General features: G+C 38.1%; 1 protein-coding gene and 1 pseudogene across 1 annotated transcript; one reads left to right on the forward strand and one right to left on the reverse strand.

Moving 5' to 3' along the window:
* Positions 1–19,243, reverse strand: DUSP11 (dual specificity phosphatase 11). Its single transcript, XM_061210995.1, has 9 exons — positions 19,019–19,243; positions 17,539–17,614; positions 16,427–16,558; positions 13,484–13,607; positions 10,101–10,161; positions 3,599–3,645; positions 2,909–2,984; positions 2,498–2,680; positions 1–667 (listed from the first exon to the last, which is right to left on the reverse strand). Exons 1-9 carry the CDS (start codon positions 19,117–19,119, stop codon positions 472–474), a joined length of 996 nt encoding a protein of 331 aa, XP_061066978.1. The 5' UTR covers positions 19,120–19,243; the 3' UTR covers positions 1–471.
* On the forward strand, positions 6,613–7,325 carry LOC133105404 (RING finger protein 11-like; annotated as a pseudogene).
* Positions 19,244–19,781: the final 538 nt, after the last annotated feature.

Raw genomic sequence — 19,781 nt, forward strand, 5'->3', positions numbered from 1 at the left:
TTATCTCCTAGGTAGATTTTAATAGAAATCTTGAACAGTTTGGTGGGGGGGGGGGGGGGAAGATACCCTGATGATTGGGTAATAACAGAACATGACAAAAACACTAAAAATTTTCTGCACACACACACAAACATTACAAGTCTAGTCAGAAGGAAATACACCAGAAAAGGAAGATAGAATTTTTAAAAATAATTTACAAGGGATGTTCTTTATTACTTTTTATCAGTTCTAAAATATCATCCTCCTTTAAAAAAATTTAAGACTGGAATGACAGATTATTTCCTTCACTGTTGTAAATACTGCAAATTTATCAGCGGAGCTAAATATCAATATAATTTTTCCTTAAGCTCGAACACATAAGAGAGCACTAAAATAGATTATAAACCTCATTTGACCTGATGTTATAAAAAGTCACTCTGGCTGTCTTCAGTCCTGTTCCGTCTCCAGATAGATTTCCAGGGTAGGCTTGTGTCACTTGGTCCATCTATAGTAGGTCGGATAGGGTAGTCTGTAGTAACTGCCAGGATACCACCTTCTGTTCTGCGCTGCTTGACTGGCATTTGGCTTTACATTCCAAGAGTACCTCCTTTGTAAACAGTCCTCTCCGTGGGGACCAGGAGGAGGAATATGGCCTCTCTGGTAAATGTTCTGATTCTGTGAAAATTTTCTTAAACAAAACAAAAGTAATACACCATTATTAGTTTTAATAAATATATATAATAAGCTTTATAAAATTATACATAGATACTCTGGTTCTACTGTTTTCTACCTGTGTGATTTTAGCAGATAAAATTGCTTAATCTTTGGATTTCATAGTTCTTTATAAAATAGAGCTAATAATACCGTCCATCTTCATGGATTGTTTTGAAGGTAAATTAAGATGATATACTTCAATTACCCACCACAATGCCTTGGCACACTGTAGGTTCCCAGAAGCCTTTCCACCTTTCCCTATAGAGATAAATGCCCATACTATTCTAATCAGATACGTTCTCTCCAAGTGTGGCAGGGTTGACATGAAACAGAATAAGCGATTTATTTTTGAAAACCAGGAACCTACTTTCACTTTATAAGTAAATACATACATGAATTAATTATAAAATGTAGAAATTCTAACCATGGCACATGCAGCAAATTTGGAAAATTAAATTGTTTCAAAAGCAACATCAGTAAATCTAATATAATCATACAAAAGAAAATTTGGAAATCTGAGAAAAGTAAACACCCCCAAAACCCCCTCAATCCCACTTAATCTAAGTAAACTGGTTAATATTTACTTTTGGTCTTTTTCCCCCTAGCATCTTTTTTTGACTGCTGAATCATAACCTATTATTTTCACTTATCATAAGCTATCACTTTCAATGGCTTTATAAAATATCATAGTATGGATATAATAATTTACTTAGCTATTCTTCATCGTTAGAAATGCAAGCTGCTACCAATTTTTCCACTACTGTAAATAATGCTGGGATTAACATCCCAAAACATATACAACTGTATCCTAAGCACCGAGTCCAGAGTCTGATACATAGTAGGGAGTTGGAGAAATGTGCTGAATGATTAAATGCATGTACATTTTTCCATATTTTTAAGTATTTCTGTAACCTCATGGTGGAATTACCAGGTATGAACATTTTTATGGCTATTACAGTTATGTTTCAAAAGGGCTATACCATTTTTCAGTGCCCCTGGCAACACAAGCAACACCTTTTTGAAATGTTTACATCTGCTAAAAATGCCAAAACATCTTTTTGAAAACTGAAAGTTTACAATGTGCTAAAGTACTTTATTAACTCATGTAATAATCAACAACAATCCCAAGGTATATGTTATTAAAATTTTATTTATAATATTGTTAAAATTTCCATCTAACTGATAAGAAAATAGGAATTTAGAGATCTTACTCAACATCACATACAGGGTGAACAGCAGAGCCAGGATGCAAACCCAGGTCCAGCCTGACAATCAATACACTGGACTACCTTGTCAACAACTTGCTAAATTAATAGCAAAATAGCAAAAACTGTTGTTCTTTGAATTGTACTGAGGTTTTTCCTGTTTCCCGAGTAAAAGTATGTTTGTGATTTATGTGTTCAACCCCTTTGCAAGTTTCTCTACTGGAATTTTATCATTTTCCCTATAATTTGTATTTACTCTTTAAATAAAGCAACCTTCTTTATTCTGAAAACTATACCACTATTAATGCAGCCTAAGAATGTAAGATTCTTTCTGACACTCACGTCAAATTATTGGCTTAAACTAAGTTTAAGAATCAATGAAAATTCCTAAGTCCTCTTCCCAACTGCCTCTGAAAAATCACCTATTCCCCCTCCTATACTTGATTTTCCAGCCCTAAATGCAAAATATGGAACAAACAATACCTCCTGGTTGACACTGATCAGCAAGAAAACACCAATTCTTCACATTATAATGTGTTTGCACTAATATATAATATTAATTTCTATTTCAATTCTAGAAAAAGGGAAAGCAGAGATACCTTTCTGATTGCTGAAAATCTTGGGTCTGGGTACGGAAACGCCGAGATGTTGGGTAACCTGGGGTTGGATGTAGGTTATACTTAGGTCCTTGGTTAACAGACTTATTAGCTGTGTGAACTGTTTCCATCATATGCACTGAGTCTTCAAAACCACTTGTTCTGGATACACTGGAATCCCGATTCCTCAAACAGAATGTTTCCACAAAATATTACTGGTCTGCAAATTCAGTAGCCAATTTAGTGACTATATTTTGGCCCGTGAAAATAACAATTCCATCCTCCCCCCATTCCTATCTGTTTAGGTTTCCTCAAGCAAGTAAACAAGCTACATGAAGAAGGGATATGTGCAACTTAAATGATATAAAAATAGATCTTCCTAACCACAAATATCACATATAAAATGCAACTTACTTTCTGATGGGACCATTCCGAAGGTCTTCAATGTAGTTTTGTCTTTCTAAGCAATGTCCACGGCTCCTATTGAATACTGAGGAGCGGATGAACTGTTAGAAATAACTGTACAGAAAGCAAATCTTTCCCAGAGAAAGCAGATCAAAGCTGAAATCCAGGGACTTCCCTGGTGGCGCAGTGGTTAACAAGCCGCCTGCCAATGCAGGGGACAGGGGTTCGAGCCCTGGTCCGGGAAGATCCCACATGCCGCAGAGCAACTAAGCCCATGCGCCACAACCACTGAAGCCCACGTGCCACAACTACTGAAGCCTGCATGCCTAGAGCCCGTGCTCCCCAACGAGAAGCCACCGCAATGAGAGGCCCGCATACCGCAACAAAGAGTAGCCCCCACTCGCCGCAACTAGAGAAAGCCCGCACAGCAACGAAGACCCAACGCAGCCAAAAATAACTTAATTAATTAAATAAATTTAAAAAAGAAAAAAAAATGCTGAAATCCACTGACTAATTATTCAGGCTGTTATATCTCACTATTTCCAGATACATACCTTTATAAACTTTTGGTAAAAGGTTATCTTATGTCAGAACAAATGAATTACAAACTTTTCTCTTTTTCCAAAATTTGAGAAATTCCCCTACACTTCTACCTTCAAATTATAAAAAGGGAAAAGTAGTGACAACCCTTATACTTACATTCAATTGCATCATCTGGCCACATGCCTTCTACATCAATCAAATATCTACAAAACAACAAAATTTGAGTCATTTGTAAATAAAAAGAAAAGAAAATCAAGTTTTTGCAAAAAAGGTCCAATTTCGCTTTACAAATATAGATATAAAAATCCTAAGAAAATATCAGCACATCTAATCAATAATTATTAAAGAATGATATATACCATGACTACAAAAAGGCTTTATTCCAATGATGCAAGGATAACACAACTTTAGAAAATCTATTAATATAATTATTTACATTAATACAACAATTTAATTAATAAATGAAAGAGAATAAAATACAGGACCAAACTGGCAGATGTTAAAAAGTTATCTGATAACATACAACGGTCAGTTTCGGTCAAAATGCTTTGTACACTAAAAACAGAGTACTTTGTACACTAATATGACAGAGTATTCATCAAGAACCAACCAATAACAAAAGACAAATTAGGACAAATATTAACATCATATCTAAAAAACCCTATCTAACCAACCATAGGAGCCAGAAACTTAGGAATCACCATCACTGACAGCTATTTCTCCCTCACCCTCATCCTCAACCCACCACCAGTGCTAACAATGATACTGCCTACATACCTCTAGTATCTGTCCACATCTTTCCACCAAAATGACCACCATACCCTGGTCCAAGCCACCATTATGCCCAATTTCTACACAAGTCTCCTAACTTGTTTCCTCGCTTCCACTCTTTCTCCCTGCAGTGTATTCTCCACTCGGTAGCAAAACGATAGGTTGAAAATGCAATTGGGTATGTTCCACACACTCACCTTCAACAAAAAAAGTTCAATGGTTTTCTATTACTCTTCAAGTCTGAAACCTTAAACATAAGCCTGCACGATCGAGCTCCTACCCACACTTGCAGCTCCATTATAATGACGTGCTCCCCCAACAGCCCCACCTTCCTGGCCAGTTCCTCCAACACAGCACATGCTTTCCTCTTATAGGGTCTTTTGCTATTCCTTATGCTCAGAAATCTCTCCCCAACGTCCCTATCTGGTTAATATCTACTCATCCTTCAGATATCAGCTGAAACATCCCTAAAGAAACCTTCTCTAATCTCCATGATGAGATCAAATCCTCCCTAAAATATGCTCTCATGGTACCATGTCCCTCTCCTTGGCACTTGTCAGAGTTGTAATTCTACATGCAGAGTATGATTCTTGATTATCTATTCCCTCTCTGGACTGCTAGAATTCACAAAGGGCAGGTCAAGTCTCTTCACTCACAAAATTTCACAAGTCTTTTTGCTAGCACCCAGCACACTGCTTAAACATAACAGATGCTCAATAAGTATTTCCTGCATGAACAACCATACATTGGTACAGTGTAGCAACACCCACAAAAAGCATAAGGGCATAAACTCCTTGATGCAGAAGTCCCATTCTGAGTGAAGTTAACTGAGACAAAGCATATATATTCAAAGATGTTCACACAGGAATGTTCATTACTTTGACGTTTTATAATATCAAAAACTTCTGACTTTTATATGTTCATCAGTAAGCAAAGGAACAATGCAGCCTTAAAAAAAACAAAAAAAACAAATGGGACCTAATGAAACTTAAATGCTTTTGCACAGCAAAGGAAACTATAAGCAAGACGAAAAGACAACCCTCAGAATGGGAGAAAATATTTGCAAACGAATCAACAGACAAAGGATTAATCTCCAAAATATATAAATAGGTCATGCAGCTCACTATTAAAAAAAACAAACAACCCAATCAAAAAATGGGCAGAAGGGCTTCCCTGGTGGCGCAGTGGTTTGAGAGTCTGCCTGCTAATGCAGGGGACACGGGTTCGAGCCCTGGTCTGGGAAGATCCCACATGCCGCGGAGCGACTAGGCCTGTAAGCCACAACTACTGAGCCTGCACGTCTGGAGCCTGTGCTCCGCAACAAGAGAGGCCACGATAGTGAGAGGCCCGCGCACCGCGATGAGGAATGGCCCCGCTTGCCGCAGCTAGAGGAAGCCCTCGCACAGAAACGAAGACCCAACACAGCCCAAAAAATAAATAAATAAATAAATAAATAAATTATAATTAAAGGCGCTAATAATTTTTTTTTAAATGGTAAATTTAAAAAAAAAAAATGGGCAGAAGACCTATATAGACATTTCTCCAAAGGAGACATACAGATGGCCAAGAAGTACATGAAAAGCTACTCAACATCACTAATTATTAAAGAAATGCAAATCAAAACTACAATGAGGTATCACCTCACACCGGTTAGAATGGGCATCATCAGAAAATTTACAAACAACAAATGCTGGAGAGGGTGTGAGGAAAGGGAACCCTCTTGCACTGCTGGTGGGAATGTAAACTGATACAGCCACTATGGAGAACAATATGGAGGTTCCTTAAAAACTAAAACTAGAATTACCATATGACCCAGCAATCCCACTACTGGCCATATACTCAGAGAAAACCATAATTCAAAAAGACATATGCACCCCAATGTTCATTGCAGCACTATTCACAATAGCTAGGTCATGGAAGCAACCTAAATGCCCATCGACAGATGAACGGACAAAGAAGATGTGGTACGGATATACAATGGAATATTACTCAGCGATAAAAAAGAACGAAATTGGGTCATTTGTACAGATGTGGATGGACCTAGAGACTGTCATACAGAGTGAAGTAAGTCAGAAAGAAAAACAAATATTGTATATTAATGCATATATGTGGAGCCTAGAAATATGGTACAGAAGAACCGGTTTGCAAGGCAGAAATAGAGACACAGATGTAGAGAACAAACGTATGGACACCAAGGGGGGAAAGCAGGGCAGGGCAGGGGTCAGTGGTGGTGAGATGAATTGGGAGATTGGGATTGACATATATACACTAATATGTATAAAATAGATAACTAATAAGAACCTGCTGTATAAAAAATAAATAAATTTTAAAAATTCAAAAATAAATAAATAAATAAACTAATTAATTAAAAAAAAAAAAAGAATGAAGTTGGGAGACTGTCAAAACAGCACACAGATCACACACTCAAGCCCCGGAAGATGGGGAACTGCCTTAAGTCCCCCACTTCGGATGACATCTCCCTGCCTCACAAGTCTCAGTCCGACTGGGCTAGCTTTGGCAAGGGGACGGAGCTGGATCAGGAGCCGCTGCTGCCATATCTGGATCAAGTTCCAGTTTTGGTCTCTCATCCAACACCTAGCCAGACTCGCCTAGCAACTCAGCTGAGAGGAGCAAATTAGGATAGCTCAAAGAACAGGCCTCATACAGCATCAGCCTGCAGGAGTTTATGACCCTGGAAGAAATGGATCAGAAAAAAGGATCCGGGGGACTTCCCTGCTGGTGCAGTGGCTAAAGACTCCGCACTCCCAATGCAGGGGGCCCGGGTTCGTTCCCTGGTCAGGGAACTAGATCCCACATGCATGCCACAACTAAGAGTTTGCATGCCACAACGAAGGAGCCCACCGGCTGCAACTAAGACCCGGCACAACCAAATAAATACATGAATAAATAAAATAAAACAAATATTAAAAAAAAAGATCCGGGAGTGTGTGATCTGTATGATGGACTTTGTTTATGAGAACCCAATTTGATTTCTGCTGTGTATGCAGATCACCTGGGCTGTACAGATGACTGGCTGATGAGATCCTTCACGTGCCCCGCCTGCATGGAGACAGTTGATGCAGCACTGCTTTTGTCCTACGAGACTAACTGAGACAGTGTCTCTCACCTGACTTCAAGAGAACTATCATTTTTGGTGGTTTTGATCTTTTGTCATTGAGCCCAAAGAGCCAGGGATTAGGAATTAAGATCATGCATGAAAGTTTCCTAAAGATTCCTGAACGGCTGCAGATGTTGGGGAAAAGCACGTGATATTTTAGAAATTGAGGGGGAAAAGTAGGATGGTATTTTTATGTAAAGCCTTCACTTTAAAAATTCACGTTTAAAAATATAATTGTATTTAGATCTTATTACTGCTCCACTACATAGGAATTATGTAAAGTGTTACAGCAGCTATATATGTTTAAATTGTGTGTCGAAGATTAGGATAAAGATAGTGGTTGTTTTTCCTAAGTGAGATAACTTTCTTCTTCCCCCTACCCAAATTCTTTTCTGAAGTTGCTGGCATTTGGGTCAAGGTTTTATTAAAAGCTCCATTTTATAACACTGGCACAAAAAAAGGAGTTTTAAGCTGGTTTGCATAGTTCTTTATTTTTTAGAATAAACATAGAGCATTTATTTTTTACTTTATAGGAACTCCACAAGTTAAGGTCCCATTGTTCTTTTGCTGTGATTGTTGTTACTATTGATGTTGCTGTTTTCTGTCTTTGCTGGTTCTTTCTAATCTACCATTTGTCATTATTGGCATATGATCATCTCATGGTCACAAGATGGCTGCTGTAAAACCAAGTATCATATTCTCACAAAACAAGGAGGAAGCAGAAAAAGAGCCCAAATGGTCATTTTCCTAATGCATATTTATCTTTTTTCAGAGAAAAATATCATTCTCATAAGCACAATAACAGCCTTCCCCTAATTACTCATTTGCCAAAACAGATTGATATGACCATTCATAAGTCAATTCATGGCAAAGAGGGATATGATAATGATTGTCTTAGCCTAACAAGGATTTATCCACTCAAGCTGAATGCTTCACTCCTCAAAAAAGTCATAAAGTTCTATGAGCAAGGAAGAACTACTAAGTGACTGTTAAGTAAACCATCAGATTTGTTTGTCCAAGACCATACGATTCTTTTTTTCCACTGGAAATGGAATTCATTGCCTTAGGTCTTTTTAAATAGTGTACTATTACTGTTGGGGCTGGCTCTGTGCTTGAAAACCAGTTGAAAACCAGTTATAACCTGTTACAAGTGCTATATCTGTTCGCAGTTAAGAAATGCAGAATTCAAAGTGATCTCCTAGCTTGTAAGCAAACTGAGATTCACTGTCCCTCTTCTATAAAAAAAATGAGTTAATGTGTCCAGAAACTAACTCTAGTAAAGTGGGGTTTAACATTACCCTTTCTTATGAGTTTCATCGAATTATTTTGGTTGTTAACATGGTGAGAATTAAAAGTCAAGGTAAATTTTAAATATTAAGAATTCTGATTTATCGAGCTTGAATTATGCCACCATGCTTATGTAAAAATGAAAGTGGCACCATGGTTAAACTGAGAAAAGTTTCTCAGTTGTAACAATTTTGATTTATTCTTTCCTGTGACCTCCTTCCCTGTTGTCTTGAACCACAGCAAAAGGATACTGCATGTCTTCTTATTGTAGTGCTGAGGTTATTGAAGTTATATAAAACACATCTCAGTCTCTGTTTCTTGGAAGGAAAGTCCTGCTAGTTGACTGACAATTCTAAGCAGGGAGAATTAAGAGAAATGTGTTTCATCTTTTGCACACAAATGCAGAATTTGTATAATCACGACTTCACAGCTGTGATCTCAAAAAAGAAGGAATTTCTCCTTTATATTTTTCTTGCAATTAATGTAAGAACACTCTGAATCTCTAAGCTTCTGAAGTGTTAGAAGTAGAGATGGTCTAGTAAAGATGTAGTTGTAATGTTTTACCCATTTAGCATGTGTTTATTTTTCCTTATGTACTCCAAGGTGACATATGTGTTCAGCTCAGTGATATTACAGCTAAAAAAATCATTCATTAGTATAAGGAAAAGCAATCTCAACCTAACAAATCAGAAGTGTTTCTTATTATTTTATATTGAGTTGAATATTTGACTCTTAACACTTTTTGCTACATACGAAACACAAGTCTCTTGAAGGGTTCTTCATAAGTGCATTATACAAGTATTTAGTATGTCACAAGCACTTAAAGATTTGACATTCAACTGTAGTAGTAACCATGTTGGTTAATTTTCTTACGAGCCCCATGATGAGTTTGAGAAAAAGTGAAAGAATTAGAGTATCAGGTCCTATTACATTGTTACATGTATCTTGCTTAAGTTTTGGTTCATTAATTTATATCCAACTACATAAAGCAAATTTGGAGGAAAAAAAGAATAATAAATAAATAAATAAGAATGAGGTCTCCAAATATTTTCAGAGGAAGATGTCCACCATATATTAAATTATAAACCAGAATGTCTAAATACTATACCATTAAATCACATGTAGTCAGTTCTGTATATCCAACGGTTCCATAACCTGCAGATATGGAAGGCCGACTATACTACACCATTTTACATACGGGACTTGAGCATCCGAGGATTTTGGTATCCATGGGGAGTCCTAAAACCAATCCCCCTGCAGATACCAAGGGGCCATTGTATATGCTTATATCTGCATTTTTTACGTCTGAAAAAATATGTGCTAAATTATTACTGGTGGTAACATCTGAGTAGGGGGCAAAATTGCCTTCCACTTCATACATTTCTCTGACTGCATTTTTTGCATTCAGGTTACATTAGCTTACATTACTATTGTAAACAGAACAATTTAAACAAGGTCTGCCTCTTGGGGTTGGCAACTCACCTGCAGATGAGGTAGCCAGTCCTGTTTAAACCATGGGTACAGTGGACACCAATAAGTCTGTCTATAAAACAGGGAATATGGAATTAAGTAAGTGAAGTAGATACACTAAAAACAAGTTATACAATTTTCTGAAGAGTAGCGTTTATTAGTTACCACAACACTACCACTATCCTGAAAAGGAAAAACTCTGAAGAAAAGAGTGTTTTTGCAGGAACGTACTATAAAGAATTAACTACTATAAAGTCAAAATTCATTGTCTCTGGGAAATTTTGCATAGCCTCCAATCAGATTCAATAGTGTGGACTGGAGAATGCCCATCAGGAACTGATCTGACTATAGAAAAAGGGAGTGGAAAAAAAAAAAACAGGCCATCAGAAGAATAGAATTTGTTTTTGAGTGAAACAAATGGAATGCCTTCACTTTTAATGCTCAATATTAAAAAGAACAAACGGTTTCTGAAGGGCTCTTGGGGTCCCAAAGCACTTCCATTCCTTCTCTCATTCACTGCTCCTCACACTCCACGGGTCTACGTGCCTGTGGAGTTCTCGGGTTAAGTAGCACCGTTCTTATTTCACAATGAAAAAGTAAGGCTTGAGACGTAAGCCCAAGCTGCACAGCAGGCAAACAGAAAAAAAGACTAGAATCGAGTCTCAGAGTTTTCCAACTATGCCACAGTATTTCGTGGTCCAGCACTTAAAAAAAATTATATGAGAAAGTAAATAAAAAACAACATGTAGCTGATCTTTGCAAAAGGTATGTCTGTGACTAGGTGGTGTCTGGCATTCGTCATCTCCTACCTGGATTACTACCGCCCTACAATTCTAACAATCTCTTCTTTTTCAACTGATCCTCCACATGGAAGATGTTATCTCTCTAAAATATAAACTTGGCTGGATTGCTCTGTTGCTTAAAAATCTTCACTTAGCACAGAATAAAGCCCAAGTTTTCAGCATAGCATTGAGAACTCTTTATAAACAAATATCAGTCTGTCTCTCCAACTGAATTAGAAGTTCAAACTATGACTTACAAGGACCTACATCATCCACCTCCCTCCTTTCCCCTGCGAGCCTCCCTATCCCATTCTCTACTGCCCTGCCCTCACTCACTTTCCCCTGTCCAGCCACACTGGTCTCCTTACTATTCCTCAAACATGCCAAGCACAGTCGTGCCTCAGGGACTTTGCACCTACTATTCCTTCTGCTTCAGAACACACCCTCCCTCCCCATCTCCACTCTTCCAGATATCCAATGGCTTGTTTCTCACTCCAAGGCTCTGCTCAATCGAAATTTTAATAGAGGGGACTTCCCTGATCACCTACCACATTCCCTCACCTCTTCATCTTGTTTTGTTATTCTCCAAAGCATTTACCACCACTTGACACTCCATATATGTACTTGTTTCTTTATCTCTCTCCCCCACTAGAATGTAAAGTACGTAAGGGCAAGAACTTTATTCTGTTCCTACTTCCTAGAACAGTGCCTTCAACTTAGAAGGTGTTATACAAATATTTGCTGAAAATGAATGTATGAATTCTTTGCCCTTTCACACTACCCTCTAGTCACACCAGAGGCTGCCCCTCCACAGCACAAGTTCAAGCCCTGTGCCGTTTGTACCTGTTCCCAATACCTGGGCTGTCCTTTCCTCATTCCGGCAAAATCCTCTTCCCCCAAGCCCAGCTCAAATGCTGTCTCCTCAGTCAGGCCTTCCTCAATTTCTCCTCTATATTCCTGCTGCACTTGATTCTTTTATTATAATTAACCCACTTATAGTCACTACATGTTTATCTTCCTAGATAACTGTAAGTTGCTACTGAACAAAGACTTCTAGTCATCTCTGTATCCCTGTGCCCTAACAACAAACCTATAAGCCTCTCGGTGTTTACTAAAACAATTTATTTTCTGAGTCTCTACCAATTCTAGGGAGTGGATAGCATAGTCTCCTCCTCATTATCAGCGAGCCTGGCATCTGTGGGAGGGGCTTATAGCAGAGGAAGCCACCAATGGATCATAACTAAGGTCCTGAGACTGCAATGGCAGAGAGCATGGTGAAGTTAGCCCACTGCATGCAGAAGACCCACAGAGGAGTCAGCATATGCAATGGACTACACTTGGTATAACATGTGAACAATCAAGGTTTACAAACGTGTTCTCATGCACTTGTAAGGATCTTCTAGCCCACGCGGAACCGACAGAACACACACAAAGGAGCCTGGAGGAAGTGAGGAGGCCGGCAGCTGCACCCTAACATCTTAAGAGGTAGCATTTCTGTGACTACAGTTTCCACAAATCAGATAATTTGCCTCCTTTGTAGACACCTTGGTTATCACAGGCAAGCCAAGCCTCTCAAGTTTTAAAGCTAAAGTACAGGGAAGATCTGTGAATAGGGCTTAAGATAAGAGCTAATACCTGCATTAAGCAACCAGGTTATAGAATGAAAATTTATCTTGAAATTCCAGTCTCTCCCTCTCTCTCTCACCTCCTATCCCCTATCTTCCCACCTCCATCTCTATTCCTTCTCCCCTACTCCCTGTTTTATGTATAGATGTGCATCATTTTATAGATACACGGAATATTTACTGCCTGTTAGATTTATTTAATAAAGTGCACACTCCTCAGGCTAAATTTAGAAAGAGGACAAAACGAACACTTTCTCATGTGGGTCAGTGGTGTTTCAAAGACAAAAGATTCCTCAGTCTTAAAACATGGCACATACCATGTTCCTTCTGATAGTTAGATGCTAGAAAAAGGCAAGTGGATCCTTAAAATTCAGACGCTATTAAGACCTACTATCAACAGAGCAGATCTGAAAGTGGAAACAAGAAAACACCAGCCTTTCAAGTTCTTCCTGTCTGAAGATAAGAAGAGAGGTGGTAGTGTTCTTCCTCACTTGCACCCAAAGTACAAAAGCGGCAAAAATATCTTAAACACATATGATGAGGAAGCCACTCTTCTGGTCTACTCTGTTTTGTTTAGCTTCTAGGGATCTGTCTCACTCCGAACCTTTGCTTTTTGTTTTCTCTTTTATATACGCTAAGAACCTGAGAGTCTTCACCTTTTCTTCCACCCCTCAACCAATAAATAGGACAAAAGAACATTTTTATTTTTTTATATATTTTCCATTCAACTTTTTAAAAAAGAGATAAGTAAGCTAGTTCAGTTCATGTTTCTCACAAAAATCACTTTCCAAACTAAACTAAATTGTTTGTGACCATAAACAGGAAAAACACCATACTCTGTTAGCACCATCTGACATTTCCACCTTAATCTTATCAAACACAACAGGCCTAATGTCAGAACTATTAAAAATGTTAAAAATCCCCAACCCCACTCAAAATGCATACCAAACTTCAGGGAAAGGAAAAAAAAAAAAGAAAAACAACTCACCATTATCTTTATTTTCTTTCAAAAACCCATTAACAGCACATTGGAATTTAAAAATAGTGTCATCATCTGGCACCTGATGCCCAATTGTACAAATTTTTAAATAAGGAATAGTTTCTGGTAAGTCCTATAAGGCAAAACCATGAAAATATGTATTATTTCATTTGTAGGGAAATAATAAAAAATTAATTAGAGAAGGCAGAATATAAACCAAGAGAGTACATTAAACTTAGTATGTCAGTCATTCTGATAAGAGCCATTTTTTCCAAAGCTGCTTTAACCAGTATCACTTGATTTTCATTAAAACTGCAGAATGGACAGTTACTAGGCATGCAAAAGGAAAAGCAAATCCATGTAAATGAATGCACATGTAACTCAAAATGATATAAACAGTTCTACCTACATTTATGTTCTATCTGACATTTCAAGGGCCATAAAGCAGCCGTGATTTAAGTAAAATAGTAGAATAGAGTCAGAAGAACTTGGATTCGAATTAGGAAACAGAGCAAATTTCAGGCATTGTTGAGAACTGGTATTCTTGGGGTGGGAGAAAGTAGACTATCAATAGAAGACAGAAAAGGATAAGTGAAAATTCTGTAGTTCTGAATTTAAATGGAAAGTAGCAGTATGAACCTATGACATATTTTATATTAAAAACAAACACACATATTTCCTAGCTCTGACCACTGAAAAAGTCTAGAAACAACTGATGTCATGTCAAAAGGACTCAGGAGTCACTGAGAAGCTCCAACTGGCCAAAGATAGGGCCTCAGTTAGAATAATAACTGTAACGGAGTCCACGGTGATATGAATAAATAAATTTTAAAAAATTGGTCACCACTGGAGGATATTTGTGAATCAACTCATTATTTTGAAAACTGTTAAATAAAAGAAGAGAATCATGCCTCTACAACTGGGCAACCAAATAGCTGATGACGGGAATCTTCTCCTGATAGAAATATACCCAGCTAATAAGTGAAAAAAGAACAACAGAATTCACCATTTTTTGAAGCCTCAACTGCATTAATGGATGTAGGTATGAATCATCAGTGAGTGCTAATATCACAGAAAGAGACAATTATATGTCTCCATGGAAGAACACATCATCACCTATGAAACTGTCTTGCCAAAACAAAACATGCAAGCTTCATTCTGATCGACTACCAATTTACAGGAAATGAAAGGATTGAAGAATATGTTAAAAACACATGGAATGTAATCATCAAAATCTAGATGGGACAAATTACCTGGTTTCTTTAAAAATAAATTTCAAGGAGGAAAAAAAAAGCGAGAGAGACATGGAGGGAGAACCTATAATAAGACTTCAGAGACCTAACAATCAATGGCAAAGGGTGGACCTTATTTGGGTCTAATTCAAAATTCTTAAAAGCAATTTTTTATGACATTTAGGAGACAACTGCAAATTTGAGCACTCACTGGGTATTTAATATTAAAAAATGATATTAAGGAATAAAAGTCCTATATTTTAAATATACATACCAAAAATGTATAGGTGTAATTACATGTTGTTTTGGCGCTGCTTCAAGATAATATGGAATAGGGTGAAACAGGTGTGGGTATAGATAAAACATGACAGCCATCAGTTGGTAAATATTAAAGCTTGATGAGTTCATGGGTATACAAGGAACACTCATAGTATTTTGTATACTTTTGTATATGTTTAAAATTTGTGATAATTCTTTAAAAACAAGACGACACTGTAGAAAACAGTTTGGCAGTTTCTCAAAGGTTAAACGTAGAGCTACCATATGATCCAACAACTCTGCTACTACCTACACTGCACATCTAAAAGAACTGAAAGCAGGGATTTGAACAAATATTTGTACACCAATGATCATAGCAGCATGATTCACAATAGCTACAAGGTGGAAACAACCCAAGTGTCAATCAACCAATGAATAACAAAATATGGTATATACACACAGTGGGATTTATTAAGCCAAAAAAGGAATGGCATTTTGTTACATGCTATAACATGGATGAACCTTGAAAACACTATGTTTAGTGAAATAAGCCAGACATAGAAGGACAAATATTATAGATTCCACTTACACGAGGTACCTAGAATAGGCAAATTCAGAGACAGAAAATAGAATAGAGGTTACTAAGGGCTGGTGGGAGGGAAAATGGGGTTGTTACTGTTTGATGGTTACAGAGTTTCTGTTGAGGATGATGAAAAAGTTTTGGTTATACACAGTGGTGATGGTTACACAACACTGTGACTGTATTTAATGCCACTGAACTGCATATTTATAAATGGTTAAAATAAATATTATTTATGTATATTTTACCACAATAAAAAAAAAAGAGGAATAACTGAGTTGAAATTTCAATTATTCCTTTTCCGAGAGTCAGTTTCATCGTCTGTAAAATTAGTAATTGTAGTTGTCTATCCTCTGAGCTTAATGCAGAGTAAACACTCAGTAGGAGAGATCAGTACTACTTCCACTTCAACAGCAAAGGACTGTTGTGAAGATTAAGTCAATGGATATGAAAGAACTTTCTAAATGGCAAACTGCTATACAAATATTAACAAACATTAGGTGTTACTGTCTCCCAAGGCCATGGAACAGGTCAGAAGAAGGATATGGGTTTCTGTATCATATCAGAAGGTATAAGAAAGCATAAAACTTAGAGAACAATTGTCTTTTACTGTGATGCTTAAACATGCTCAGGCAACTGCTTAAAATGAATTTCTTAAGCATATCTAGAGCCTACTGCCAAATACTATAGTTCAATTCATATCTTTAATCTCATTTTGAAACAGCAATTAGAAATATGTATTTAAGGAAACCACTAGCTTCCCTTTTTGAACCCATGAAAGAAGGCCAGGATTCACCTTAGCATAAGATGATAACTACTGAATTACTATAAATTATTACAGTAGCAGAAAGAAGGGCATTTTCAATTACGGGTTCCATTTACCTCTAGCTTATAATAGCGGCGAGTATATGTTAAGTCAATAATCAGCCCAAGTTCTTCATTCTGTTCTTGGATTTTGTTAAAAAGATCCAAGGGGGAAAAACATTCTTCTGGAGCAAGATTCTTTTCAAAACTCTGTCAGAAAGAATAAAATGAGAAAGAACACGTGTTTAAAATCCTTTTTTATATTATCCATTTATTCAAACCCTGTGATGCTAACATATGAGAGTCAAAGGAAAGTTTCCTCTTCTGGAATTTACAAGCGATATTCCAATCCTTTCTTCCAGAGAGATTAGATGGAAGAAAACAAGCTCACTTCTATATATTTATTTCTATGTTTGTTTATTTCATGTTGGTCTCCTAACCAGACTGTAAACTCCCAGAAGGCAGGGACCACATCAATTTTGCCTACCACTGTATTGCCAGCTCCAAGCAGAGTGCCTGTAAATAGACACATAAATAAATACTTCTTGAATATCTACATATATGAAGGATGGCTTTCACTGCTAAATATTCTTTTATGTATTTGGCTTATTTATGTACTCTGTTCCATTGATCTGTTTGGTTATTCAAGTGCCAGCAACACACTCTTTTTTTAAATTAGTAGACTAGTTTTAGAGCAGTTTTAGATTTACAGCAAAACTGAGCAAAAAGTACACAGTTCCCACTTATACCCTCTCTCCTTCATCCCACACAGCCTTCCCCACTATCAACATGCCATACCAGTGTGCTTCATTTGTGAGAATTCATGAACCAACACTGACACATCCTTATCAATCAAAGTCCGTAGTTTATTGCATTCATGGTACAAGTAACTGACTATTTCTTTATTTCTAGTATAGTCATCCCCACACATTTACATATTGAGACACATATTACTTTCTTTTAAATTACTTTATTCTTTATTTATAGTTAGAGCATTACATTGTTTTTTTTTTTAAATTAAGTACAAAAGTAGGTTGTATTTATCTGTGAATTCCATTTCTGGATAGTAAAGGAGGTATTAAAAAGTATTTGCTATAAAAAGGGAAAATGGAGTACGACAGGGTTGAGAGCCAGGGTTCTATATGGTGAATTCAGATTTCTGGAAGAATACAGTATTAACTTTTGCTTACCTTTTTTAAAGGAACTTTGAAAGCAATGAAACGAGTCCCAGGCATCCGCTGTCCAACTGGGAGATAGTCTTTCCACCTATTAATATATTTTTTGTTAGGCACATTTTATGTTAGGCTGTCTCCCTGCACAGGATGCAGGCGCCTTGAAAACGGAAACCATATCCCTCTATAGTAGGTCCCTCTTCTTTCTGCTTTGCAGTTTGCTGCTCCACTTGTTCAACCCCACCTAGTAATATAACCCATACTTCCCTTGTTCCTGTTTTCCCATCTTGAAAACAGATAAAAGGCAACCAAACAATGCAAAGGTCTCAACAAATAAGGGACATCCAAAACCAGAGATGGCCAGAACTTCTGTATCCCTGATGAAACCTAGCCTGGTGTGACTACTTAGGTATCACTAATACACGCGTATTGACTGAAACAGTTTAAACTCAATTCTTCCACTTCCCAGTTTAGTTTTAGTCCTCATACAAAACCTGGTCATAAGATTCCTTAATGCTAGGAATCACAGTGAAAAATAATATCTGAACTGACTTCTGTGACATGAGTGAGAACTAAGGTTAATTCAGTGTATCCAAAGCATAGAAAGTGAGGGCAAAAGTGGCACAAGATGGGGCTAGAGAAGCAGAGAGGATTCTAGACCACGCAGAGTCTTAAAGGCCAACAGTGTGTTTTCTATTCTCAAAACAATGTTTGTGAGCGATGTTTATGAGCAATGTTCCAACTTGCTTTGAAGGTTTCTTGTGTGAAGAATGGATTGGAAGGAAACAAGATATATGGACACTAGTTAGGACCTAATCGCAACAGACAGGCAAGTTCAGTATTAGGATGTTGAGGAAGAGTTGACAGATTCCAAAGAAATTCAGGAGATAAACTGAAGCGGCCTTAATGGGGTATGAGATGGAGGAAAGGAAGGTCTTAGGGAATTAAAGCGTTTACTGCACATAAGCAAAGTCTCAAAATTAATCATTTGAACGTACAGAGATAGATCTCTCAAAAGACACCGGTTAGGAAGCAACAGTACGCCCTTTAGAATTCCTAGAGACAACAAAATCAACTGTTTCGATGCAAAATTCGGCGGGACCGGTGCGTTTTTTCACTCCAACTTAGTTCCAGTTCCTATTACTCACATTTTCTGTGTCAAAACAACACAGCTTGAGGAACTGAAGGGGATTCCATTTTGGTAATTAAGGAGTGTCCCCAACACTGACAGTCCCATCTTAAAAAGCAGTCCCTCTGCATTTTACCCGAGGAGCAATGGCCAGAGCCTCCCTTTTAAAACGATGGGGAGAAATCAGAACATCACACACTGTCCCTTTCAGCTACTGTGAACTGAGCCACGAGACGACCAATACCCCCTAGCACAGCGCGGACGGGCCAGCGCGCGGGGGAACACTGACAGGAGACAGCACAAGAGACGAAGCCCAGGCCCAGGGGCTCTGAGCTCCACCGGCAACTCCCAGGGGCCAAGGCCTATTACCTTTCCGGGATGTGGTTTCCGCCCTTCCTCTTGGCCGACGAACGTCCAGAAAAGCCGCGACCCTGACCCCAGCGCCCGTGGGCATGATGCCACTGGCTCATGTGACCCCCAAGATGCCGCCCACCCAACGCCAAGAGTGCCAAAGTCGCCAACACGGCGCCCCCGGTGCCAGCACAAGGCCCCGAACCACAGGCGCCTAGACACAAGCCCACGCAGCTCGCGGCCCTCCTTCTACTGCGCATGCGCCACCGCCCGTCCACATGACGTCATCACGACGGCCGACTCAGACGCTTGATTAGTCAAGAGGACTCTGATGGCTGCAATTCCCTCCTTAGCCGGAGGGTGGTAGCAGAGGTCCATTAGTTCGTGGGTGTAACCTTCAGAATTCCAATAATACGGGACATGGAAAGTTGTCCCACTCTCCCAGTTTCTTGTGCGGTTCTTTCAGATATTTCCCAAGTGCTTACATTCACACTTGTTGTATCTTGTATGGAAGTATTTGTACGTAGTGCATATCCTGTATTTTATATAAGAGCAGCATACCATATACATAGTCTACAATCTGTCTTGGATAGTGATTTTCCCAGTCAATTTTTGCATACATCCATTCTATTCTCTTTAATAGCTGCATAACATTACATAATTTACATGACCAGTCCAATATTGATGCACTTTTACTTGTTTTCAGTTTGGGGGTTTTTTGTTTGTTTTTTGTTTTTGTCCTCTGTTACAGATAGGCTGCAATGTGAACATCTTTATACAC

This window comes from Eubalaena glacialis, chromosome 14 (genome assembly GCF_028564815.1).
Source record: "Eubalaena glacialis isolate mEubGla1 chromosome 14, mEubGla1.1.hap2.+ XY, whole genome shotgun sequence".
NCBI classification, from domain to species: Eukaryota; Metazoa; Chordata; class Mammalia; order Artiodactyla; family Balaenidae; genus Eubalaena; species Eubalaena glacialis.

What these genes read in the sequence shown, in the direction of transcription:
- DUSP11 (XM_061210995.1), bottom strand. Translation starts at nt 19,119, where the DNA reads ATGAGCCAGTGGCATCATGCCCACGGGCGCTGGGGTCAGGGTCGCGGC. An exon ending in ACTGGCTACCTCATCTGCAG is followed by an intron (nt 3,646 to 10,100) that starts GTGAGTTGCCAA and finishes GTTGTTTTGTAG; the next exon opens with ATATTTGATTGATGTAGAAG. An exon ending in GCCAGATGATGCAATTGAAT is followed by an intron (nt 2,985 to 3,598) that starts GTAAGTATAAGG and finishes TCCGCTCCTCAG; the next exon opens with TATTCAATAGGAGCCGTGGA.